At 43.3% G+C, this 27,641-nt stretch overlaps 1 protein-coding gene across 1 annotated transcript in view; it reads right to left on the bottom strand.

Annotated features, from left to right (window-relative positions):
• Positions 1-2,305: 2,305 nt before the first annotated feature.
• The window catches only part of HS3ST2 (heparan sulfate-glucosamine 3-sulfotransferase 2), a 107,862-nt gene continuing 82,526 nt past the window's right edge, over positions 2,306-27,641 (bottom strand). The window contains exon 2 of the mRNA XM_032157108.2: positions 2,306-3,699. Within this exon, the coding sequence (XP_032012999.1) occupies positions 3,081-3,699 (619 nt within the window). The 3' untranslated portion in view covers positions 2,306-3,080. The remainder of the gene's footprint in view (positions 3,700-27,641) is intronic.

Genomic DNA, 27,641 nt, shown 5'->3' with positions numbered 1-27,641 from the left:
CCTGCTAGAGCAAGCTCTGAATCAATGACCTCTGCTTGCTCTCTTTTGGATAGTCTTCATTTATTTCTACACCCTCTTCCTGCTGAGTGGAATGCAGATGTAGTAGGATGCAAGGGTCTCCAGTCGCTGGTGCCATGGAACTGCTGTCCACTCTGGGCTGTTAGTAAGAGAGAAATACATTTCAGTCTTTTAAGACACTGCCATTTTGTGTCTGTTTCAGCAACCTAACCAAACACACACACACACACACACACACACACACACCCTGAGGAGCCTTTCTAGTTCAGATTGACCACTCAAACTTCATCTATTTAAAGCATACTAATTTGGAACTTGTGCAAGTTTGCCCTGAGGCAGCCTGGGTAAAAGGGTCCATTTGCACTGGGTTAAAAAAATCAGAGTTTGCTGAGCAGATTCATGTCCTCCAGATTTTACTCATTTAAACCAGAATTTTTAAGCATCTTTCATTTGCGTACAATGATTGAGATGCTAATTACGAGAGACTCATACCTATTCACTAATACTTGAAATTTACTTAGTCCGGGCAGTCTGAGAGTGCTTGTCATGCAAAAGAATAAAGCTGCATTTATGCGCAAAAAATTCAAAAATTCAAAATTTTCATCAATTCTGACTGATCTCTTCAGAATAAACAAGCAAATTTCATTGACTCTTTCTTAGGTGATTCCTTTGTGTCTCAATGCACTTCTGTCTCCCATTGGATATGGCTTTGGCCCCTATAAGGCCCAGAGTTACAGAATACCAAATGCTTTTGGATGGGAAATGTATAAGGGTAATTAATTAATGCACATATACAATCTGCCCTTCTTCTGATCACCAGAGGGTCAGGGCCCCAACTTCGAAGCAGGAACAGCTTCCACCCTGTCACTTCTCCAGATCCGCAGGGGAAGCACAGAGGCAGACTTGCAGAATTGATTTCTTGATGCCATGGACCCAGTCATTTGATTCCGTGTAAGATGCCTGGGTAAGGAAGATGGGCCAAGATGCAGAATTGTTGTGTTACACTTTAGTGTCTTCCACCCTTATAAGTCAAATCTGATCTTCAGGGAGCTTCTACTGTGCCTGACAGAGCACACAAAATCCAAGCGGTCCCCAGATGTTCAGCAATCCTTCCTTGCTTCCTAGGGATACATGGAGCTATCTGGGAAGCATCCCCCAGAAATGCATTTCCTTGGGACACCCTCATCCACGACCCCAGACTTCCAGCCTCCATCCACCCTCTCACACATTCAACCATCAGACATCTGCTATGTGCCTACTACATCTTAGCAAGATACAGTCTTGACTCTCGAGGAGTTCAAGGTCTATGACGGAGGCAGACATTTACACAAATAATTATAATCTAGTGTGATAAAAGCTGCCATTGAGTCATGTACAAGCTCCCAAGTGAACAGAAGAGTGAGCAGATAGCTTAGCTGGAGAAGGCTTCACAAATATCAAGCAAATGACACTGGAGTGAAGTCTTACTGGGAGCATGGGTTTCCATTAGCTGGAGATGTGTCAGGGAAGAAAGCATTCCAGGTGAAGGAAATGGCATGGGAATAGCTATGGAGACTTGAAAAACTCAAGAAAAGGCACATCATTCTGTAAGGTTAGAGCAGAGATGAAGGAGAAACTGTAAGCTGGGGTTGGTCATCTTGGGTGCCCTGAGGCAGGATTTGGGCTTTACTGGAGTTATGAGACACAGTCAAGGCAGGGCTGGGAACTCAAATGCCTACAGGAGCCTGGCAAATGACACAAATCAGCAAGGGAGGATGCCTACATGGGGAGTTGTAAAACTGGGGAGTGCAGGCCCCATCCAAAGGCAGCAGCCAATTGTTGCAACCCTGGGGGACAGGCTCAGTGTAGCCAAGTCTCTCTCTCTCTTTTTTTTTTTTTAATAAGAAGCTGGAAGTCCACATTTTTTACATACAAATGCTCCCAGTTTCTAACTGTTGACAGTTATTTCAAAATACCATGCTGGCCAACCAAAAAGATATCTGATGCCCCATCAACCTTCGGACCTTCAGTGTGGCACTTCTGATCTAAAATTTCTAAGCAGAGAATGAACACAGACTTATGTTTCAGATAGAGGGTGTCCCCAAAGATCTCATGTGATCTTTCTGCCCCAGCTTCTGCCACCAAGAACTTCTTTCCTCATCTCCACCGCCTTGCCTCTGCCCCATGTAGTCCTTGCCCTCCTCCCTGACTCCCCAGACCACCCCCAGCACCAGCTGCCTTCTTGCACTGGGAGAAGTTTAATTAATGAACTGTGCTGCAGAACCAGCTTACAGAGAAAAGCCCAGTGTTAAGGACACGAGAGAGCCATATTTATTTCACATGGACAAGCATGATTCCATTGCATGCTGAACATGAAAGCTCGTATGAGCAAAGTACCCGTAACAGCAGAATTGTGTGCTTTTGTCCACAGGGAGCAGGGAGAGTCACAAAGTTGTTTTCAGAGACAGTATTTTTCAAGCACAGTTCAAACCACAGGCTCTGAAGTCGCTGGCTTATTTCGTCACCAAAGGGTCTGTCTCCCAGGAGTGGCCGGAGGTGCTTTCAGCTTTGCAATCTCTCAATGAATTGCTAAGGTCTGAGGAGGGCTGAGGATGGTCTCCCATCCCACCACCCAGAGCATCTTGAAGAAATGAAGCTCAGAGGGAAGATAACATGCCACTTGGAATTAACAAGGCCACTCCTGCGTGGACAATGACAGGGACCGACTCCTGTGTTCGTAGCAACAGAACCATCATCGCTTATAATATTTATCATCACTGGAACATTCACTCTTCTTAAAGCAATTCCCCAAGGCCCCTTATGGGCAGAAAGGAGAATTATTCTGGAATTTACTGGACATGCCAGGAGCAGATCAACTTTGCTTGAACAGGCTGATGAGAACTAGTGGCAGGGACTCTGGTCTCTTGGCTTTAGCTGGGCTTCCTGGTTCCAAGATGATGCAACTCAAGTTGGGAAAGGGGGCTGGAGCCAAGGTTTGTTGGAGGGAGATCAGATGGTCTGGGAGCAAATCTCCTGGAAGAGATGAGCAGAAGAGCCCTTGAGAGCCCTTTCCTCTCGTGGGCTTATTCCCACCTGAAATCCTGCCCCACAGTTTCATAAAATTTGATATTATACGGTCTATAAAATTCCCGGAGCTGGTCTATCACTTCAGGATCAATCTGTACATGAGTTCTCCCTTTTGATTTGCCCAGGCATCGAGGCAGGAGGCTCGATTCTGTTTTTTTCAAGCAAGGGAATCCTTTGGTCTTGTTGAAATAGAAGTGCTTGTCCGTGATGAATCTCTTAATGCCCAGGAAGTCCTGGACTCGCCCCATCTCGCCGGCCGGGTCAGTGATGAGTCGCTCGCCACTGACGAAGTGAATCTGAGCTAGCGGGAAGTACTGCAGCCAGCTCTCTAGGTGCAGCACATACATGCCGATGCGGATGGCGTTCCACGACACGTCCACCAGGCCCAGGGTGCGGTTGCGGAAGGAGAGGCCCTCAAAGGTCGGGATGTCGGGCTTCTTGGAGAGTGTCTGGGTGTAATCAGAGATGGCACGGGTCACAGGGTTCCGCACAACCACGATCAGCTTGGTGTCTCGGGACATGTTGAAGATGCGTCGAGGAGCCTCTTGAGTGACGAAGTAGCTGGGCGTCTTCTCGAGCGTGATCTGGCTCTCGAGGGTCCTGGGCATCAGGCTCCTGTGTGGGCAGAAGGAATACATCATCAAATAGGTTTCCCTGGGGCCAGGCCTCAGGCCCGGCTACATCAGCCCTTCCACCCAGGGGCCTGTTGCATCCCCCTCCTGGCCTCTGTTCCATTCAAAGCTCTCGCCTGGTGAGGGACTCACTTTAAATCTTGTTGATTTTGTTTTCTTTTCTTTTCTTTTCTTTTTTTTTTTTTTTTGAGACAAGCTGTCAGTCTGTCGCCCAGGCTGGAGTGCAGTGGTACAATCACAGGTCACTGCAGCTTCCAACTCCTGGGATCAGGCTATCTTCTCATCTTCCCATCTCAGCCTCCCAAGTAGCTGGGACTACAGGTGTGCACCACCGTGCCTGGCTAAGTTCTTCTATTTTTTGTAGAGCAGGGTCTCATTATGTTGCCAGGCTAGTCTCGAACACCTGGGCTCAAGCAATCCTCCCACCTCAACCTCTCAAATTGCTGGGATTACAGCCTTTTTTTCTTATTTAATCTTTAACCTGTTTGCTTCAAGACTGGAAACAATCTAAACATCCATCACTGTGAGCTAAATAAATTGTGGAATAGCCAATTAAGAGGGTTAGGTAGATCCGTATGCATTAATATGGAAAGATTTCCAACATACAGTGTTAAATGAAAACAGGCAAGATACAGCTTGTATATCTTGTGAAGGATAAATAAGGAACCAATAAAAGCAGTTGCTTCTAGGGAGGAAACTCGAGGTGAGTGCAGAATTAGAAGATGAGGGATAAATGAGAATTTTTTTTTTTTTTTAAGAGACATGGTCTCACCTCACTCTATCTCCCAAGGTGCAGTGCAGGGTTACAATCATGGCTCACTAAAGCCTCGAACTCTGGGGCTCCATTGATTTTCTCACCTCAATCTCTCAAGAAGCCAGGACTACGGGCTCATGCCACCACTCCTGGCTGATTTTTAACAATTTTTTATAGAGGTGGGGTCTCACTGTGTTGCCCAGGGTGGTCTTGAACTCCTGGGCTCAAGTGATTCTCCTGCCTCAGCCTCCTGAGCAGCCAGGATTACAGGTGTAAGCCACCATGCCTGGCTTATTTTTTGCATTTTTTGTAGAGATAGAGTCTCACTATGTTGTCCTGGCTGGTCTCAAACTCCAAGTTTCAAGTGATCCTCCGGCCTTGGTTTCTCAAAGTGCTGGGACCATAGGCACAAGCCACTGCACCTGGCTAAGAATTACTTTTTATTGTATAACCTTTTAAACTGCTTGAAAATTTTAATGCATTTATTACATATTCAAAAATTACAAAGTAAGCCACTGAATATTGTTCTGGCAAAAGATATTTCTCCAAATATATTAAGAAAATCTTTTTTTGGGGAAAAAGTCTTGTCTTGCAGGAATAGCAACTGTTTTAGATATGAGTTCTGACGTCTTCTTCTGCTGAAAAACATTTGAAATACATCCTTTGTGTAGGCTTGAACAAGCACAGAACTCCAGGCTGCTTGGGACCTCAGTCAGGAGCCAGGCTGTGTAACCTCTCTTTCTCTTGTTTTTTAATTTCCTGGCTCTGCTTGAGACCTTAAGAGATTTGGGAGGAAGCACTGAAGTCTCTTTCCCGAGAGCATCTCATTCAGGGCTTAATGGAGGGGAGCATCCCTGGTTCCCAACTGCTATTTCTTGATGAAGGTCACAGTTGACCCTTACATGCATTTTTCTTAATCCTGGCTGCGCATTAGAACTACCCGAGAAGTCCTTCCTTCCTTCCTCCCTCCCTCCCTCTCTCTCGTTCGTTTTTCTTTCTTTCTTTCTTTCTTTCTTTCTCTTTCTTTCTTTCTTTCTTTCTTTCTTTCTTTCTTTCTTTCTTTCTTCTTTCTTTCCTGCCTTCTTTCTTTCTTTCTTTCCTTCTTTCTTCTCTTTCTTTCTTTTTTAAATAAACATGTCTGGGCTCTGTCCTAGAACAACTGATTCAAAATATTCAGGGAGGGGATATACTTCTATAAAGTTCCTCAGCTCATTCTAATGGGAAGGCAGAGTTGAGAAACACCTTTCCCAATCCTAATGAGGTAGGAGGCGGGTCTAGACTCTGGAGGCAGGGCTTGGACATGGGACCAAATTGAGGACTAGCTAAAACAGGGCGGGGAAGAAGCAGATTTCCATAAGACGTGCCCACCTGTGTGCCCTGTCAGCTTACCATTGCCATGGCAACGCCCGGAGGTGACCATCCCTTTCTATGGCAACAACCTGATGACTTGGAAGTTACCAACCTTTTCATAGGGTGGTAAATTTCTGCATAATCTGTCCCTTAATTTGCATGTAATTAAAAGTGGGTATAAATATGACTGCAGAACTGCCTCCGAGCTGCTACACTGGATACATTGCCTATACAATACCCCTGTAGGGTATCCCTTCTCTGCAAGGAGCAGTGCCTCTGCTTCTGCTGTACACTGCTGCTTCAATAAAAGTTGCTTGTCTAACAACACCGGCTTGCCCTTGAATTCTTTCCTGGGCAAAGCCAAGAACTCCCCAAGGCTCGCCTGCCCTGCATCACTAACACTATGATTTACCAACCCCCAGAACATTCATTCTCGCATCCTTTGGAATATCAACTCCTGGTTCTTAGCTTTCTGCTTCCCGGCTCCTATCACTATCTCCACCCAATACCCTGGCCTCACAGTTCTTTGACCTTTGCTACTCCAAGTATTTCCATTTTCTCTTCCCTTCACCAACTCTTTTTTATGGCCATACCTTGGGTCATGCCATTAAAATTTCCCTAACTCTGAAATGGTTAACTCAGAAATTTCACTGTAAGACTATGTAGAGGTTTGAATGGTGACCCTCCAAAAGATGTGTCCACCCAGAACCTTTGTTCTGTTTTGGGGTTTTGTGTGTGTGTGTGTGACAGAGTCTCACGCTGTTGCCCAGGCTGGAGTACAGTGGTGCCATCAGGGCTCACTGCAGCCTCAATCTCCCCTGGCTTAGGTGATCCTCCCACTTCAGAACTCCCAGGTAGCTGGGACTACAGGCACTCGCCACCACTCCTAGCTACTTTTTGTATTTTTTGTAGAGAAAGGGTTTCACCATGTTGCCTAGGCTGGTCTTGAACTCCTGGGCTCAAGAGATCTGCCTGCCTTGGCCTCCCAAAGTGCTGGGATTACGGGTGTGAGCAACCACACCCAGCCCACCAAGAAAATTTGAACGTGACCTTATTTGGCAAAAGGATCTTTGTAGATGTAATTAAGTTAAGGACTTGCAGATGAGATCATCTCGGATTAGAGTGGGCCATAAGCCCAGTGACGAGTGTCCTTGTAAGAGAAGGGAAGAAGAGTCACACAGGAAATACAGTGACCTGAAGATGAAGGCAGAGTGTGAAGTAAGATGTCTACAAGCCATGAACACCTAGGGTTGCCACCAGCAGCCACCGGAAGCTAGGAGAGAGGCACAGGGCAGATTCTTCTCAGAGCAGTCAGAAGGAACCAACCCTGCTAACAATTTGGTCTCAGACTTCTATCCTCTAGAACTGTGAAATAATGCATTTCTGTTGTTTTAAGCCACCCAGTTTGCAGTAATTTGTTATGGCAGCCACAGGAAACTACAGATTACAACCTTGTCCTTTTCTACCTTTTCCAAGTCTCAGACTTCTTATACCCATTTTCAACTTCATCTGGGATTCCCTTGATTTCACTTTATTCCATACCGTCCCTGGACCCAAAGAATAATCATTTCAATAGCATCATCTTCATCCTAATCAATTTTCCTGTTCTAATTGCTCTCCCCAGTCTCTAATAATGCACCGTTCCAGCCTTTTATCCTTTCCAGTTCTGTCCCTGGGTTGCCAAACAGCAGTGGAGAAAATTGCTGGTACTTACAAATATATCCTTAATATGTTCATGGATTCTAGCATCCATTGAATCCTCAGTACTGTTCAGTGATCTTATATTTGTCTTTTCAGGCCCTTTCCATCATTTTTCATAGTAAATGTTTCAAATTCTCATCAAACACTCCCAGCCTGAATCCTGTCATCCACCCTTAACATGCAGCTAGTCACCCATAACACTAGAAAGGCATAAGATTTCAACCTAACGCCTCAACTCCTTCAACCTGCCTCTCCTCGATCTTAAAGCTGATCCTTATGTGCAACCATCCTGAGCCCCTCCTGCTAGTCTCCGAGAACAAGGTATGCAAGGGCTCACCCATCCACCTGTGCTTAAGATCCCTTCCCCTTCTACCTTTCCTGCAAACCCACCCATTGGTGCCTTGAACCTTCTAATTCATTGCTAGACTGATACAACTGATCTTTTTCTTCCAGGGCCAAAGTCTATGCGGACTCTTTTTGGTTGAAAGTTGAAATCATATTTACTAGTATTGAGTAGGACAATTAAAAAAATAGTATTTATTAGTATTGAGTAGTATTAGCTTTCTGCTTCCCGGCTCCTATCACTATCTCCACCCAATACCCTGGCCTCACAGTTCTTTGACCTTTGCTAAAATTTTTAAAAAATTGAGAACTAATTTTAAAAAAAGTATTGAGTAGATTGTTTGCATTATGTGCAAACAATCACAACTGCACTTGAATAGAATTCTTTGGCTGGATTTTCTTAGAAATCTGGATATATTATATCGTCACTGTGGCATATATGGTAATTAGGTGTTGGCCTGTATGACAGGAATAGATGAAATTACATAAGTGTAACAGTGCATTTAAATCCCAAACTCTACAGGGGCTATTGAAATAAAGGTCTTCCCTGGCACAAGGAAATTGACTTGACTTGCCATTAAACAGATTCCTTTGCAATATCCTTCAATACACTAAAGAATATCCAAGAAAGGAATTGAGGACAGATTTTCTAAGCTTACTTGACTATAGAGCTGTGAAGCACCAATTAACATCTCTTTTTGTTACCAGTTTGGAAAATGCTGACCAAATCCAGTGATCTCCAAAGTATCACATTATTCCCCCATCTGTGCACTAAAGTGAAGCTCCACCCTTCTAATTTCTCTTTTCCTTTTCTTTTCTTTTCTTTCTTTCTTTCTCTTTCTTTCTTTCTTTCATTTCTTTCTTTATCCCTTCCTTCCTTCCTTCCTTCCTTCCTTCCTTCCTTCCTTCCTTCCTTCCTCCTTTCTTCTTTCTTTCTTTCTTTCTTTCTTTCTTTCTTTCTTTCTTTCTTTCTTTCTTTCTTTCTTTCTTTCTCTCTCTCTTTCTTTCTTTTTCTTTCTTTCTTCTTTTCTTTTTGAGACAGAGTTTTGCTCTTGTTGCCCAGGTTGGAGTGCAATGGCATAATCTCGGCTCACTGCAACCTCTGCCTCCCGGGTTCAAGCAATTCTCCTGTCTCAGTCTCTCAAGTAGCATGTGCCACCACGCCCAGCTAATTTTTTGTATTTAGCAGAGACAGGGTTTCACCATGTTGGCCAGGCTGGTCTTGAACACCTGACCTCAGGTGATCCACACACCTTGGCCTCTCAAAGTGCTAGGATTACAGGCATGAGCCACCGCACTCGGCCCACCCTTCTAATTTCTAATTGGTGTTATCCGTTGCAAAACCAAATGGCAAATACTAAGGAAGATACAAGAATCAGGCTGCAAACACACTGTAGTCATGCCACAAGTCAAAGGGCTCCTGGGTACTTCAAATTTTCTCTATCCCACCAAAAAACACACTTGAATATTTATTTCTCCTTGGGTCATTGGTATAGAGTGTTGGAGTCCTGTGTGATGATAACGTGCAAAGGTCCTGTGTATACCTTCCCATGACCTGTGCACATTGGAGGAAGGCGTGATTAGACTTTTCCTTGGGGCTCATCTTTCTTCTTTATGTCACTGTTTAAATTTTGCTTACTTGTTTCCAGCTGCTAGCAAACAGCTGAACTTTTCTCTCACCCTGCAACCCTTTTAAGCTTCTGCCTCCTTTGTTTTCTATGTAGCTCTGCAAAAGTTACTGAAAGAATAATCTAATGCTCATTGTTCGGACTTTCCTCCCATCTGTTATTTTAACTTGCTCAGGAACTATTTTCCCTACATCTGGTAACAGCCCCAGATTTTTTCTTGAGGACTACCACTCCTGCTTTGGACAAAATCTTGGTGGGCCAAGGGTGGAGGGGCATGTCCAAAGTTAGGCTATTAGGAACCAATTGTGTTACAAAGACTAAAAAGCTGTCATAAAGATTGAAATTCCAATCAGATATAAAGCCCTGGAAGAGATTCCTCATTAGTTTCTGTTGCCAAATCCCTGCAGCTATCTAGGTTTTTGCCCTTTCTGAGACCTGGCTCTTCCCCTTTCTTCTGGATTCTGTGAGTTACTACACATCCTTCCAGTAAGCTTCTACTATTTTAAATTAGTTAGAGTTGGTTTTTGTTGCTTGCAATCCAAGAATTTTAACCTATCTTTTACAGTCTGGCCTCTTTCGATCGTTTGAATATTTGTCCCCTCCAAAACTCATGTTGAAATTTAATCCTCAACGTGGTACTACTGGGAGGTGGAGACTTTAAGACATGATTGGGTCATGAGGGCTCTGCCTTCATGAATGGATTCATCTATTCATGGATTAATGAATTAAAGAATTAATGTGTTAATGAATTAGTGGTTTATCATGGAGTGGAACTGATGTCTTTATAAGAAGAGGATGAGAGATCTGAGCTAGCAAGTGAGCACACTCAATCCCCTTGCCATGTAATGCCCTGTGCTGCCTTGGGACTCTACAGAGAGCCCCCAACAGCAAGAAGGTCCTCACCAGATGGAACCCCTTGACCTTGGGCTTCTCAACCTCAATAACTATAAGAAATAAATTCATTTTCTTTATAAATTACCCAGTTTCAGGTAATCTGTTATGAGCAACAGAAAATGGAGTAAGACACTTATTTTCTGTTGAAGCTATGCCCACTGCACTTGATTATAAATTCCATGAGGGCAGGGCAGGGTGTATCTTATTTGCAGCTGTATCTCCAGAGTCTACCACAATCCATGGCACATGTAAGGTCTTTATCAATATCTTTGAAGTTTAAATGAAGCCAACAACCTATCTAATCCATTTACACATTGAAGCCCTCATCCCCTTTACAAATTCCTGACTCTCCCCAAACCATTCTGGATCTTCTCAATGGCCTACATTCCACTTCTCTCATGCTTGTTTGTGTTTGTTTGTTTGTCTGAGACAGGGTCTCGCTCTGCCTCCCAGGCTGGAGTACAGTGGCACAGTCTCAGCTCACTGCAGCCTCGACCTCCCAGGCTCAAGCAATCCTCCTGCCTCAGCTCCCCAAGTAGCTGAGACCACAGGTGCCTGGCTAATTTTTTGTATTTTTAGTAGAGACAAGGTTTCGTCATGTTGCCCGGGCTGGTCTCGAACTCTTGGGCTCAAGCAATCCATCCACCTCAGCCTCCCAAATTGCTGGGATTACAGGTGTGAGCCACTGCACCCGGGCCCACTTCTGTCATTCTATGTGATCCTCCTGGATGACCTCATTCCTTCCCCAGCCTTTAACCATCACCTGAGAGATGCTGACACACAAATCTGTAACTGCAGCTCCAACTTAAAGCTTTCCTATGTTCTTAATTGGAATGCCTGTCTGTGGACTGGATACCTCACTTCAACAATTGAACATTTTCCTCCCCAAATTTCTTTCTCTCTTTTGCCTGCATTTGCAAATATCATCACGAAAGGAGGAAAACTTCAGAATCATTCTTAACTCTTCCTCAAATCCAGTGTCTTTCATTCTTGTAAGTTTTACCTCCCCAACCTTCTGAAGTCTCTAGCCTCCTCCCTTAGTCCATGAACACAGCCGCAGGCCTTTGTCAAGTCTTCCTCAGATCACAGATTTCTCTCTGCCCTCCATGCTCCTATTCTTTTTTCCCGTTTCAATTCATTCTGCATTTCATGTCCACTAGGGAATCCAATCATGGATTCTAAACTTTCTGGAGCAAATCCAATTAAGTCAGGCATCAACGATTCTTTTGAATAAGGTCTGTATTCCTTGGCTTGGCATTTGAGGCCCTTGTCTACCTTTCTAGAATTAATCTCTTGCCACTTCCTTGGTAGCCTGATGTTTATGCCATGCTGAATATAAAATCCCCCCCCCCGCAAACATGAACCTGCCCTTTCATGTGTGTTTTGCACTTGCCAAGTGTTTTGTTTTTATTTTTTAAGACTCTGGTCCATCTTACTTGTCTCCCTTGCCCTGGTGAATGCCTACTCACATTTCCAAATCCAAACCAAAAGTCACACACACCCTCTGTAAACCCTTCTTTGTGTAACCTCATGGCACTTTGTATAACCGCCTACTGGCACCCTCATGCCCTTGTGTGTGGGAATTGTTAGTTATGTATCCATTTACACCAACAGATTCTCAGCAACTTGCACGTTTCTTGTTCATTTCTGCCTCCCTCACATCATACCTGGCATACCATAGGTGCTCAATAAATGGATCAAAGATCCAGTGTCAGAGGTAGATGCCCATTGAGAAGTGGCCCTTGAGTCTTCAGAAGTTGTCAGTGCTGATTTATAAAGCTCAGCCCTTCTTTAGCATTCTGGCCTTGGGCAGCTAGTACTGGAGGGAACTTTTCTGTTGTTTTTAAGATTTCATTGTGCCCACAGGGGCTCTCGCTCACGACTGAGGGGGAGTCCAAGCTCTGCTTCCACCAAACTTTCCAAATGTAGGAAGGTAGAATGAGATTTAAAGGAACATCTCATGCCATTTCTGTTTTGCCACCTGTACACCGTCTCTAGCCCAAGGCTCTGCCCTGTGGCTGGTGCGGAGGGGGTGGTGAAGTTAAGCTGCATGCCAGGACCACTTGAGGGGGTTTTGGAGCAATGCAAATGTCTGGGTTCTACATCAGACTAATTAAATCAAAAACTCTGGGCACGAGGCCCAGGGACCTGCAATTTTATTTATTTATTTATTTATTTATTTATTTATTTATTTAGATGGAGTCTCGCTCTGTTGCCAGGCTGGAGTGCAGTGGCGCAATCTCGGCTCACTGCCACTTCTACCTCCCAGGTTCAAGCGATCCTCTTGTTACAGACTCCCGAGTAGCTGGGATTACAGATGTGCATCACCATGCCCAGCTAATTATTTGTATTTTTAGTAGAGATGGGCTTCACCATGCTGGCCAGGATGGTCTCGATCTCTTCACCTCTTGATCCGCCCGCCTCAGCCTCCCAAAGTGCTGGGATTACAGGCATGAGTCACCGCGCCTGGCCTGTACCTGCAGTTTTAAAACTCTCCAGATGATTCCAGTGGGCCACCAGTGCTGAGATCCACTGTGGCAGACTGCACCTTCCTTTAGACACGTGTCCCTTAATACAGTTGCTCATGAGAATTAACTGGGTGCATCCTGGAGAAAAAATTCCCAGGTCCCTCTTCTGTACATTCCAGTTTCAGTAGTGGGTTTGGGGTGCAGTTCAACAATATGCATTTTAAACAAGATTCCCCCATGATTCTTACGATCAGAGAAGCTTGGAGCATACAACCTTAACAAAAGGTATTCTCATAAGTAATATGGGCACACTCATTACTACCTAATATATTTGATGTTGATTTGCATGTTTACTGTCCCTGGCCACACCCATCCCATCCCACAGTAGATGGTAAATTTTGAGAGTGAAGATTGTTGTCTATATTATTCACGGCTGTATTCTCTATACCTGGACAAAGGCTGATACTTAGTAAGCATTCAGAAAATACTTGCAGAGAGAAAAAATAATAAAGACAAGGCTTTAATCTTGGAACAATGAGGCAGAATCATATTGTTTGTACTGGTGAAGATGTGTCCCTCTTTCTCATGCTATAAAAGTCTATACTGTTTCACCCTAAGGGAAACATCACAGACTTCCTGTAGCCCCTCCCAAAAAAAAAAAAAAAAAAAACACACAAAAAAACACTCAAGTACTCTCTTGTCATCCTGAGGCTTTCTGGAAATTATATTTTTGACCCACAGTGGGCTGCGCAGTGGAACACAAGACAGCTCCTTTGGAACCCACTGTCCACCCAAGGGGCATCCCTTGCACATGTGAGCAAGTGGGAACCTGCCTGATGTCAGGCCATCATTGGAAACTTACAGAACTGGCACACCACTGATTATTACTGATAGGATTCTCTGGAATATTTCATTTTCTGCTGAATTTGTACACTCTTTGTATGTGTTCTGGAAGACCCAGCTGCCTGGAGGCCTGTGGTGATTTATTAGCTTCTAACTGGGCAACTAAGCTCCTTGAAAATCATTGCAGTCTCCGGAGAGATAATTAAGAGCGGAAGAGGAGGGAAAAGGCATTATTGCAAGAAACTGGTTCTTAAAACTAAACCTGCTGAACCCCCACACACTGAGCCACGTGGCAGGCACAGCACCTGTGGCCGTTTATCCTCGTCTAGTTGAGCGTAGTCATGAGCCCCCTCTCATATTGTGGGACCATTCCCTTCCAAGTCCACAGCCCCAAATCATTATACTTATGTGACCCTGGAACAGGCCACTAAGTCTCACCTCAAACTACGGCGACCATTCTCATTGCTCACAAGATAGTCTTTACCAGGATTTCTGTGGCTCTTCCTGATCGTGCCCATGGCCCCTCCTGGGCTCTGGCTAGACTAGATTATTTGAAGCCAGTCTGTACTCCTGCAAAAACTGTATTTTTCATGCTAAGGGAACCTTGACATGTTGTATCCTTTGCATGAAGCCCTCCTTAACCTGCCTGGCAAAACATCTCTCAGCTCATCATCACCTCCACCATAAATCCTTCCCTGACTGTGCCCTTATTATTTCTCCCTTCCTGGAGGAGTTAAGTGTTTTTTTACTCTTGTGATTCCGTGGTACCCACTATAGACGTAACCCATTTTTGATACATTATCTGAGTCTATCATCCCTCTAGAGTTCAGTGTCCCTGAAGGCAGGGATCATGACTGTGGCATCTCTATATCGACAGTGTCTAGTCCTCTGCTGGTATGCACTCATGGATTTATTCATGAGACAAGCATTTATTGAGCACCTACTATATGCTGGGGATACAGAGATAAGTGAGTTGCAGTCTCTTTCCTCAAGGAGTTAACAGCTTTGTGGACCAACTGGGACAGGAGGTCGCAGGGTCCCCTTTTCCTAGTGTGAGGGGCTGCACCTAAACTTGGCTTCCTGTGAGAAGTGGTAGCTTTCTTCCTCTGACAGGAAAGGTTATCCCTGAACCCAGTTTCTCATAGGTCCTCAGGTATTCAGGTGCTGGGCAGCTGGTTGTCCCAGATAACTCCTGTAAATAGCTGGTATCTAAATCCAATCAGCCAGTTGTTTGATCATTCCCCGACTGACAAGGCTGCTCTAATCCCTGCACTATAAGAGGGAAGTTGATAAAGCTGAAGGGGCAGAGTGCCTTCATCCTTGGGGCATAAACCACATTGGGTCCAGGCCCTGGCAGTACTCTCAATGAGATGGTGAGAAGAAAGGTTAATGCTGTCCTTCTGCCTCTTCCATTGTGATCCACGGCTTGCAAGTTTCCCCAGTAAAGCCTATTCCTTTATCCACCCCTTGTGTATTGTGGAATTTATCCCTAGTCCTGCTGTGTGACAAGTGGAGACTACAAAGGGATCCTTCTTACATGGTATGTCCACATAGAGGACCACTGAGCAAATAGACTGCACCTCGTTTATCTTTGTATCCCTGGTGTATAGTAGGTGCCCAGTAAACACTTGCCTAGGGAATGAATACACTACTGCATGCCAGGCACAGGACTAAGCATTGCCAATATAGAGGTGTGACAGTCATGATCCCCACTTTCAGCTACTTTCAGCTACCGGCTACTTTAATGGCTGGGTATGAGTATAGAATTTGGAATCAGAGACCTGAGTCTTGTCACTTGCTAACCATAAAAAATGGGTACGCAGCAGTCATCAGCCATACACGTGGTTATCAGTGCCTTGGACACAAATAAGACAATAGTTGACACTTACTGTGCAGTGACTGTGGGCCACATGCTGTTCTAAACTCTAAATCATCTCACTTGATCTTCACAATAACCCTACAAAGTAGGAACTCACGCTATTCCAGTTTTTGTACTGAGGAAACTAGGACACAGAGAACTAAAGTAAATCAGCAAAGCAACACAGCCAGTTTGCAGAATCCAGATTCAAGTGCGACTCTCGCACAAGAAGAAAACGTGAGAATATAAAAATGAATCTTGGCATGAGGACAGCCTTTCTAGGCATGAGACAAAAATCATGAAGGAAAAGATGGAAAAGTTAGACTCTTAAAAAAAATAAGTCCCTGGAATAGAAAAATACCATAAATAAAAGGAAAATGACTAATTGGAAAAATATCTGCAGCACCTACACTATAAACACAAAGAGCTGATTTCATATCTATTTTTCATACCTTTTTATGTTTTATATATTTTTCCAGACACATTGCAAATCAATAAGTAAAGGAGAACCAGCCAGTGGAAGAAAGGATCATAGGCATGATAAAAGAGTTAATAAAGAGCTATGAATAGAAAATAAACATATGAAAAGATAAATCTCTAAAATTAAGGAAACACAAACTAAAATCATGATGAGATAATATTATTCATCTGTAAGGCTGGAAAAATTTTTTTTTTTTAAATTTTAACAATTATGATGGCAAGAATGTAAAGAACTAACACTCTCCTAATTTTGGTAGGCATATACATTGATGCAGTCTTTAGGAAGACAATTATATATTACCTATCAAAATGTAAAGTGCACATACCCTTTAACCCAGCAATTCCATTCCTGGAAATGTATTTGCACAAGTGCATATAGACTCATGTGCCAGGTGTTCATTGCAGTATTTGCAGTAGACATGGGGAGGCATCTCCCAAGGACACCTGCATAGGTTGTTCCTGGAGGGCAGGTCCAAAAGGTAGAAAGGGTATGGGAGGACACCTACAACTAGAAAACCACACCCTTGGACTATTGTCTAAGCAGGAAATAAACTTTTCCTAGGGGGTTGTTTGTTATAGCAGCTAGCATTAACTTAGTACTGAAACATTGTAATAAAAAAAAGACCAGAAACAACCCATGTTTCTATCAGAACCACAGTGAGGCCATGTGATAGATTATGATCTGACTGTCAAGAAATGAGGTGGATCTACAAATATTGACATCTAAAGGGGTCAACATATTATTAAGTGAAAAAAGCGGGTTGCAGAACAGTGAGTTTAATATGTCCCTATTTACATACAAAATATACACATGTGTGCTAGTGCCTATATGCATAGACATCTTCTAAAAGGATACACAATACATTTAACAGTTATTATCTTTGAAAAATAACCTTGGGGGATCTGGGCTGGGCCATAGCGTAGAATGGGACTTTATTTTCACCTTTAGCTTTTTGCATTAGGATTTATTTTTCTCTTTGCCATGAGCATGTATTTTTTGTTGTTTTTAAAAAAACTAGCTAATGAAAAGCTATTTTTAAAAGTCTCCATTGATATTATTTAGGATGAAGAAAGCCTCTACTGTGGAGTGAGGGGGAGGAAACATGTCTGGAGTGGCTGAGGTGTGGGCGGGAAGGAAGGAGGTGGAAGGTGAAAATGTATAGCTCCTTTCTCAAGAAGCTTGCTTGGAAAGGAGGAACGGTGATCGTGGGTGTTGAAGGAATGTTTTTGCTGCTGCATGTACAGCTCTGGTAAGTTTCCAGGCAATTGGACTTCAATTTCTTTGGTCCTCTCTGCAGCTGACTGTGGGACACTATCTGGAGGTAACTCCCAGGATAGCTCTTCTTCTGTGGTCTGGGCTTAACTTCTCTCCCTGCCCTCCCTTCTCCCTGGAAGTGGGCCCCATAAGCCTGTGCCTCTCACACTTTAATGTGCATTTGAATCACATGTGGGGGTCTTGTTGAAATGCAGATTCTGATTCAGTAGGTCTAGGGATGGGTGCTAAGAGTATGCATTTCTAGCAGGCTCCACGGTGAGGCTGACTTTGCTGCTCCTTGGGCCATCTGTTGAATTGCAAGGTCTTAAGGCAGCCCTGGCAATACCGGTACAAAGGACATAGCCAATGAATATTTATTGCATTAATCAGAATCGGCTAATTGATGTTGAATGAAAATTTGCGGATGACTTGAATTCAGAAAGCCTGCATTGGAGTCCCAGCTTTTCCTTTTCCTGGCCATATGAATTTCATGTTAGTTTCTTCACCTGCAACGTGTGGATCATGGTAATGCCGAATTCACCTGGCTGTTGTGAGGTCTTAGCTGCGAGAGTCCCGTATAAAGTGTAATGCACCATGACCATCTATTAGCGGGTTCCTCTTTTTCTACGTGATTTCTCCCTTTAGTTCAAGTCTTTTTCATTTTCAAAAAGCCAGCGATTTATCCCTTCACCTGCTCCTGCGACAGTCCTGTATATCTCCTTTTCTTCCCAGCCAGAGTTCTTGAAATAAAGCTGCATGGCTTCATTTCCTCACCTCACATTCATCCTCCTCTTGCTCCATCTCCTCCCACCCCATCACCTTCTGAAGCGGTACTCTCTGAACACAACCCTAAATGCCAACTCCACCTCGAATCTTGGTCTTGTTTCACTTTTCTGTGGCCTCTGAAGCACTTGCCCACTCCCTGCTTGTTGAAACTTGTTTTTCTTCCTTTGGGAACACGTACTTTCTTCCTCCCCGCCCCTGCCCCCCACTGACCATTCTTTCTCCATACACATTTCAGTTATTTCTCCTCAACTTACCACTTCTCATGTCTCAGTTAATGGCCCCACCATTCACCAGTTGTCCAAGCAACACCCACGTCTAATCTATAACCAAATTCAATTGGTGACCTCTCCTCACTCACTCCCTTCCGACGTCTGTCCCAGCCAGCTCAGCACCCACCACAGCTCTCTTCACTCATGATCAGAACTGTGGGGAGCAGCTCAGTGCCTATCTCTAGCTAGGCTCTACTTTCTAGCTTCCAGCCTGAGTCAGCTTGCTCTCATGAGATGTTCCCCAGTGACATTAGCATCTAGGAAACAAAATGGCACATGGGGACAGTGATGGTACCAAGTGGAGGCCAAAGGGATCTTTATCCCCCTCTAGTCTCCGTTAGTCAATCAGAGTGAATGCATGCCACGAAATAGCATGCATGGCAACTCCCAGACAAGCTTTCTATCCTTCCACTGATGGGGCCACTCCTACCCCTTCCTCCATATAGAAATTTTGGAGCCACCACCTCCAGAGAGAATGACAGATCATCCCTGAGTACCTGCAGGAGACCCTCAAAAAGGGCCAGGAACCTGTACAAGAAGCTTCCTGAGGCAACACTGGGAGCCAGGAGCACCTGACTGCCCTCTCTCTGTACTCAGCAGGGCAGAGCACTGCTGGAGAACACCTGAAATCAAAGGCTGGTTCCACTCCAGATACCTGATTGCCAACACAAACGGGGCTGATATGGTTCGGCTGTGTCCCCACCCAAATATCGAATTGTAGCTCCCATAATTCCTGTGTGTCTTGGGAGGGACCTGGTGGGAGGTAATTAAATCATGAGGGTGGGTCTTTCCCATGCTGTTCTCATGGTAGTGAATAAGTCTCATGAGATCTGATGGTTTCATAAAGGGGAATTCCCCTGCACATGCTCTCTCTCTTGCCTGTTGCCACGTAAGATGTGTTTTTGCTCTTCCTTCACCTTTCGCCGTGATTGTGAGGCCTCCTCAGCCATGAGTCTGTTAAACCTCTTTCCTTTACAGATTACCCAGTCTTGGGTATGTCTTTATTAGTAGCATGAGAACAGACTAATTCAGGGGCCTTTAGCACACAGCACAATTCTGCCATGTGTCTCTGGACAACTGGCTTTCTAACTCTGCGTGATTATTTCAGACCGTTCCTATTCTCTGCAAATGACCAAACCCTGCCCTTTCCTGCCACTCTCAGTAGGTGACCTTGCATCCCATTCCACAGAGAATATAGAAACCATTAGAATGTAGTGCTCTCAATATCCTGCTACCAAGCACATAACGTTTTCTATTCTGCCCAGCACAAGGCTTAGGATGGAGCAGGTCAACCCAGCCGTCTCCTGATGCCAGCTTCCCTCCTCTGAAACCTCCTCCACCTCCCAGTTTCCTGCCTGAATTGTCCACGGAGTCCCCACCCTCCACCATCTGCACCCTCATCCTTTCCCACCAGATCTGAATGTTTCCCAGGCAAACTCCTCAGCCAACAACTGCATGAGTCAGTGAGTTTATTTCGTTTGCTAACACCAAGCTTTACAACCTCACACTTCAGAGTCCCCCGGGGGTATTAATGGTTTTGCAGGGATGAGTTCCGCAAGCCTGCCCCACTTCTTGCAGCATAGCAGCGCCCCCTAGTGGGTAGTTGGTGGTGATCCAATTGCAGTGGTTGGAGCCAACACCTACCTGTTGCCTCCCTGGAGGAAATTAACCAATGATAGGAATGCTTTCCATCTGCCTCCCGAATGTTGTCGTTGTATCAGGATACATTAAGCTCCATGATTGCAAGGGGTGAGCAGGAGTTGGCTTTCTCATCATAGAGGTAGCAAAGGCCATGCACTGGGAAGTCAGCTGCCTACATATAATTCGTGTCTCAGATGTGCCTAAAACCACATGGGTAGTTGTTGGGTCACTAATACTCCTGCAGGTTCACAGCCTGCCTAAACTATACACATGTGAGTTCTTTTCTAGGCTTTGGTGTAGAATGGTCCAGCTCTGCATGTCAGTTCTGGAAGGCATTTGCAAAACCCAGCAAGATGAACTAGCAGACACTCTTGAATCCCCCAGTCCTTTCCCTTTCTGTCTCTAGGGCTGTGCTGTTCTTTCTGCCCGGATCACTTTACCCTGGCTCTTCCTGTGGCTCAATCCTTCTCATGCTCAGGTCTCAGTTAGAATGTCACCACTTTCAAATGTCACTCTCTGAAGTGGCTTATGTCCTCATCACTCTAAGCACCATCTGTAATTATCTTGCCTCTCTGTTTATCTATTGCCTTTCCCCTCAGGTTAGACTGTGGACCCCATCAGGAAGGCATGGTGTCACTCTCTGAAGTGGCTTATTTGGCTTATTTCCTTATCATTCTAAGCACAATCTGTAATTATCTTGCATATCTGTTTATTGCCTTCCTCCTGGTTAGTCTGTGAACCCCATCAGGAAGGCACAGTGTCTTGCTTGCTGGCTGTGGTATCTTCAGTCCTTGTCACTGTGCCATAGGCAGGCAAAAGAGAATGAATCATACCCACCAAATATTGTGCTTATTAAATGAATAAGATGGGAAGGAATCAAAGCCTAAATCAAGAAGACATGAGCTCCTGGAGGAAACACAGCAGCCCGAGATCTTTAGAAAGAATTTCCCAAAGTGTGTTTACTTATCGTCTTTGTGGCTCACAAGTGATTCATGGATGAAATTTATATTTTTTACAGTTATATGTTTATTTTAATGTATTTTAGAAAATTGGAACCAGGTCATCACTTTTACTTAACCGACTTCATCGTTTAGGATGAAGCTTAAACACATAGTGAAGGTAGAAAATGTAAATTGATCTAAACACAAATATTAAGTAAATAATAGTCTAAGTCCTTGAATATGGTAAAAAGTTGATCCTTCAATGACTGAAGTTTGGGAACCTCTGACTCAAAACAATATTGGTGCAGCCAAAGGGAATCCAAACCAGCGTAATATGGACATGTACTCACTTAGCAAATATTTACTGAGCGCCCTGTCTTTGCCAGCCATCTTGCTAAGTGCTGAGGTCATGGCTATAAATAACATAGATGTAGTACTTGCTGCCCTCATGGGGCCTCTGGTTTGGTGGAGGAGATAATGGGCAAAATAAAAAAAAAATTACAACTTGTGATAAAGGAAAAGAAAGAGGACAAGTGTAATGAGGAAAGTAAGTGATCAGAGAAACCCTGGGGCACATTTGAGCAGAAGGACAAGAGTTGAGCATAGGCTTCAGCAAAAAGACAGGCACACGCCTGTAATCCCAGAACTTTGGGAGGGCTAGGTGACTGGATTGCTTGAGCTCAGGAGTTTGAGACCAGCCTGGGCAACATGGTGAAACTGTGTCCCTACAAAAAAATACAAAAATTAGCCAGGTATGGTGGTATATACCTGTAGTCTCAGCTACTTGGTGGGGCTGAGGTGGGAGGATCACTTAAGCCCAGGAGGTCGAGGCTGCAGTGAGCTGAGATTGTGCCATTGCACTCCAGTGCCTGGGCAACAAAGCAAGACTGTCTCAATTAACAAAAGAAAAAAAGAAGAGAAAAGAAAGAAAACAAAAGAAAGAGAAAAGACAGTAACACGACAGGAAAACACACTTAAGAACAGAAAAAACAAGGTATGGATTAAGTGAGCTAGTACCAAAAAGAATAAAAAAGAAACACAACTACACTGACAGCAGTAAAGAGCAGAATTAGTGATGTCAAAAATAAACATCAGAACAAACCGGAGCCTGGTCTTACGCTTCTAAAATAAAATTCACAACATTGAGCTGATGAGAGAGAAAGTGGGATGGAAGATGGAGTGGTTATAGGCAACTTGTAGTTTGCTGATGTTATTGAAGAAGAAACCCAAAACAAATTGGACAGAGCTATAGGCAAAGATTTCATTAAAGAGAACTTCCCAGAGATGTAAGATGGCTATGTGGGTACATTAAAAGGTCAGCCTAGTCCGAATGAAATAAAACCCACATCCGTGAGGTAACGTGCTTGTGAAGGCAAAAGAAAAGTGTTTTATGGCATGCAACATCTTGAAAAGCATTAGATCCTGCTCTTCAAAAAATCCCTTGAAAAGAAAAACAACATCCTGAGTGATGGTGTGGAAAAGCTCAAGAATGGAAAAGTTGTATATAAAAGGACAGTGATGGGGTTAAACAAACACTAACCCCAAATAAATAATACAAGTACCTTCCAATGTCAACATTATGCTTTTAAAAAAGATACAGACAGGCATGGCGGAGTGCACCTGTTTTCCCAGCTACTTGGAAGGCTGAGGCAGAAGGATTGCTTGAGCTCAGGATTTTGAGTACAGCCTAGGCAACATAGTAAGACCCTTTCTCTCTTTAAAAAAAAGATAAAAATTAATAATTTGATACGTCAAATCCACATTAACGAAGACCGAAAAGTTGGCAATACAGGAAGGAAAGGAGAGGGAACAGAGAAAAACTACACAAGTCTCTTTACTAAGAGATACTGTCTACTCATTTACTCTATTAGAAAACTATAAAATGAACTTTTATAAACAGGATACATATCTTCCAAAATACTGGAAAATAGAAAAGAAAAGAAAATTGTGTGGCCATATAACAAAAGACACAGGGGATAGGAAAGCGAAAAAAAAAAAGCAAAACTTTTAGAGCAAGTTGACAGAAGTATAAAAGATGGATTGTATTACGGTGAAACCCCGTCTCTACTAAAAATACAAAAAATTAGCTGGGCGTGGTGGCGGGCGCCTGTAGTCCCAGCTACTCAGAGAGGCTGAGGCAGGAGAATGGCATGGACCTGGGAGGCAGAGCTTGCAGTGAGCCGAGATTGCGCCACTGCACTCCAGTCCAGCCTGGGCAACAGAGCGAGACTCTGTCTCAAAAAAAAATAATAAAATTGTTGGAAATAGGCCAAACACCATAATTTTCAAAATGACAACAATAAGAACATTTGTGTTCACAAGACCACCCCAGAATACAGAGGCAGGAACATTTTATATGAAAATGGAGAGGTGAAGATACATCAGGAAAATGTAATTCTAAAGAAAGGAAAAAAGATATTAAATGAGACAAAGTGAATCATTCAATATTGAAAAGGGCGCCTGTAATCTCAGCACTTTGGGAAGCTGAGGCAGGCTGATCACCTGAGGTCAGGAGTTCGAGACCAGCCTGGCCAACATAGTGAAACCCTGTCTCTACTAAAAATACAAAAATCAGCTGGGCGTGGTGGCAGGCGCCTGTAATCCCAGCTACTCAGGAGGCTGAGGCAGGAGAATTGCTTGAACTCAGGAGGTGGAGTTTGCAGCGGGCTGAGACCGTGCCACTGCACTCCAGCCTGGGCAACAGAGCAAGACTGTCTCAAAAACAAAAACAAACAAACAACAACAACAACAAAGAAAGAAAGAGAAAGAGAGAGAGATGAAAGAAAGAAAGAAAGAAAGAAGAAAGAAAGAAAGAAAAAGAAAGAAAGAATGGAAGAAGGGACCAATTCATAGTTGGAACTTGTACATAACATGCTGAATCAAACCCAGCATTTACTTCCACTCCCTCTCTGATTAGCACTAGATTGATAATAAGTGGATAAAAAAATACAAATATCAAAAGTCAAAGAGAAATGGTGAAGGGTTGGTGTCAGACAACAAATATAGGTATATTTTTGGAAGAAGGGAGGCTAATTTGTTTTTATTGATTTAACTATTTGTTTTGAGACAGGATCTCACTCTGTCTCCCAGGCTGGAGTGCAGTGGCACAATCATGGCTCACGGCAGCCTTCAACTCCTTTTTTTATTTTTATTTTTTTTAAGAGACGGAGTCTCACCATGTTGCCCAGGCTGGTCTTGAACATCTGGCCTCAAGTGATCCGCCCACCTTGGGCTCCCAAAGTGGCTGGGATTGCAGGTGTGAGTCACTGCACCCAGCCCTGAGGCTGATTTGTGAGAGGCATTGGACTTAGGAAAGAAGAGAAGGCTGAAACTCAAGTGGCTGTGGGAGAGGAGGTGTTACTAAGGAAGAGAAAGTGAGTTCTTGACACAGAAGCTTCCAAAAGCTCAGGAACTGGAGGCACCAGGGACCCTAGTGGCGGTGAGAGTTTCGGGAAAAGGCACAATCAATGTTAGAGGCCTCTAGAAAGAGGAGCTACATCCACAAAGCCTTCCCCCTACCTACAGCCAGGCTGCTGCCCTGCACCTATTAGGGCAGCAGAGGGAAGATTATGTCTTGGAGATACTGAACCAGGGAGCCCCCAGGGTCAGTGACACAGGGAACAGAGAAGAACGGGGTGAGGCACCAAGCCAGAACGCTGGCAGGCAGTGTAGCTACTCCCAGCTGACAAGTGGAGGAGCCCTCTCAAGAGAAACTGACCAGTCAAAGTGTTGAGTCCAAGCTACCAGAGCACAATGTATTGCAAGAAAAGCATGGATGGGTGTGGTAGCTCACGACTGGAACCCCAGCACTCTGGGAGGCCAAGGCCAGCAGATCATTTGAGCCCAGGGGTTCAAGATCAGCCTGGGCAACACAGTGAGACCAAGTCTCTAAAAAACAAACAAAAACAAATTGTAAAAATATTAAAAATAATAAAAATAATTAGCCAGACATGGTGGCAGGGGCCTGTGGTCCCAGCTACTTGGGAGGCTGAGGTGGAGGATCGCTTGAGCCTGGGAGGTTGAGGCTGCAGTGAGCCATGATCGTGTGTCTGCACTCCAGTCTGGGCGACAGTGGGACCCTGCTTCAAAAAAGGAAAAAGCATTCCCTTCCCTGTGTCCATGTGTTCTCATTGTTAACTCCTAATTGTGAGTGAGAACATGCGGTGTTTGGTTTTCTGTTCCTGTGTTAGTTTGCTAAGAATGATGGCTTTGAGCTTCAGAACTTAAAGTAAAATTAAAAAAAAAATTTTAAAAGGAAAAAAGAAAAAAGAAAAGCTGCCAAATCTCATCAAGATCAATACCATTGCATCTAATCCAGTTATAATTCAGTGCAGAAATAGGTCAAAAGAAAAAATTATCATCTCAACACATTCTGAAAAAGCACTTAGTAAATTCTACATCTATTACTCATTAAGGAAAAAAACTAATAATCTTAAGAAAGCAGGAAGGCTGCATCTTTAATGTGAAACAGAATATCCATCTCAACTCCATAGGCACTAGCATATTGAAGGATGAAAGAATACCAATAGCTAACATTTACTGAGAGCCTTGTGGTAGGCATAGCTATATGAGCTTTTACATGTATTATCTCATATAAATACCACAGAATATCATCAAGGAGCTATTACTATTAACTTTATAGCTTTATTTTAACCTTATTATCACTTGAGGGAATTAGGCAGAGAAGTAACCCACCTGAAGACCCAAGGTACTGAGTAGTGAAGCTAAGATACAAATTCAAGTGTTTTGACTCTAGTACCTGTCCCTGTAAACTCCAGGCTATGAGTCTCATTAAAGTTAGGCAAGGCAAAGATGTCCCCTAACACAATTAACATTTAATATTGTTCTATAATGTGTGGACAACTCAATTAAAACTTTAATAACTGGAGAGATGGAAAATCATAATGTTCGAAAGACGTCAATTCTTCTCAAATGAATCTATAAATCAAGTGTAATTCCAATCCAGATCCCAAAAGGATTTTAAAAATTGAATTTGACATAATAATTATAAAGTTTCTATTGGATCAGCATATTAATGAAAAGAGCCAATGTATTTTGAAAAGCCATGGGGGATGGAATTGTAATAGTCCATATTAATATATATATTGTAAAGCTGTAGTAATTAAAACAGTGTGGTTCTGGCTCAGGCATAGACAAATGGATTAATAGGAGAGAATACAACATCAGAAATAAGCAGAGCCACGTGAAAAAAAGACACATGATAAAGGTGGCGTTTCAAATGAGTTGGGAAATTATTAATTATTAGGGCTTTGTAGGGCAATTAGTCAATCATTTGGGGAAAAAATGGCATTAGGTTTTCTCATTCATACCCTACCCCATTATTAATTCAAGATGAATGAAATAATTCAATGTTAAAAAGAAAATAATGATGCAAAGAATTAAAATGTCAATAAATATGTATACATTCTTGAGAACTGGGGAGGCTCTATAACCATGGTATCATTAGAAGAAAGCAAAGAAAAAGACTTTAGATGGACCATATAAAATTTTAAAGTATTGGAAGACAAAACACTCACCATATAGAGAAAGAAAATGCAAAAGATAAACTGTGTTCCAAATATAATAAATAGTTTTAATACACAGCTTTTATAAATCAATAAGAAAAACGCCCCACTAGAAAACTGAGGAAAGATTTGTTCCTGAAAGAAGATATAAAATTGGCAAAATATTGACAAAATCTGAGATGGCATTTTGACCTATCACAGCGTTAAAAATTACTTAGCAATCCATGCCACATAGAAATATGCACTCTTATAAACTATTTGGATTGCAGATAAGTTTAAATTTTATGGAAGGCACTCTCTATAATTTATCCTGTCAAAGTATTAAGATATTTGCAAAAAGATGGATAAGGATGCTTAACTTAGTATTATTTATTTAAAGTGGTGAAATAATAGAAACAACCTAAGTGTAACACAATACTAATATTTATTAAATGATAGCACATTCATTTAATGAAATGCTATGCTGTGATTATAATAACATTTTAGAAAATGCTAGAGATATAGAGAAAATGCCAGTGTAAATTGGTGGGTTAAAAAAATCAGAAAATACTTCATATGCAGAGTAACTGGTCTGTGTATTTGTGTACTTGGATATTAAAAGGAAGACAAAATTTTTTCATGATACTCTGCTATTCTCTACCTCTCCCAACTATATATAAAATATACCACTTCAGCACTTGCAGTTCTTTTTTTTTTTTTTTTTTCCGAGACAGAGTCTTGCTCTGTCACCCAGGCTGGAGTGCAGTGGTGCGATCTCGGCTCACTGCAAGCTCCACCTCCTGGGTTCACCGCTTTCTCCTGCCTCAGCCTCCTGAGTAGCTGGGCCTACGGGCGCCCGCCACCACGCCCAGCTAATTTTTTGTATTTTTTTTTTTTTTTAGTAGAGGTGGGGTTTCACCGTGTTGGCCAGGATGATCTCGATCTCCTGACCTCGTGATCTGCCTGCCTCGGCCTCCCAAAGTGCTGGGATTACAGGCGTGAGCCACCGTGCCCGGCCCACTTGCAGTTCTGGATGACTTTTCCTGAAAGATGTGTAGAACAGCCTATTCTTTGATTTTCATACAAAACCCTTCACTGCTTTACTCCCTGTGCACTTATAAATTCGAAATAGGAAGCTTCAGTACAGAGGTAGAGTCCATTTCAGCCAAACAACTTCTAACAACAACTTCAAAGAGAAAATCAGGTGTAGA

The sequence above is a fragment of the Hylobates moloch genome, unplaced genomic scaffold, assembly GCF_009828535.3.
Source record: "Hylobates moloch isolate HMO894 unplaced genomic scaffold, HMol_V3 SCAFFOLD_6, whole genome shotgun sequence".
Classification (NCBI taxonomy): domain Eukaryota; kingdom Metazoa; phylum Chordata; class Mammalia; order Primates; family Hylobatidae; genus Hylobates; species Hylobates moloch.
Note: the sequence above shows the minus strand (reverse complement) of the source record. Positions and strands in the feature narration are given on the sequence as shown.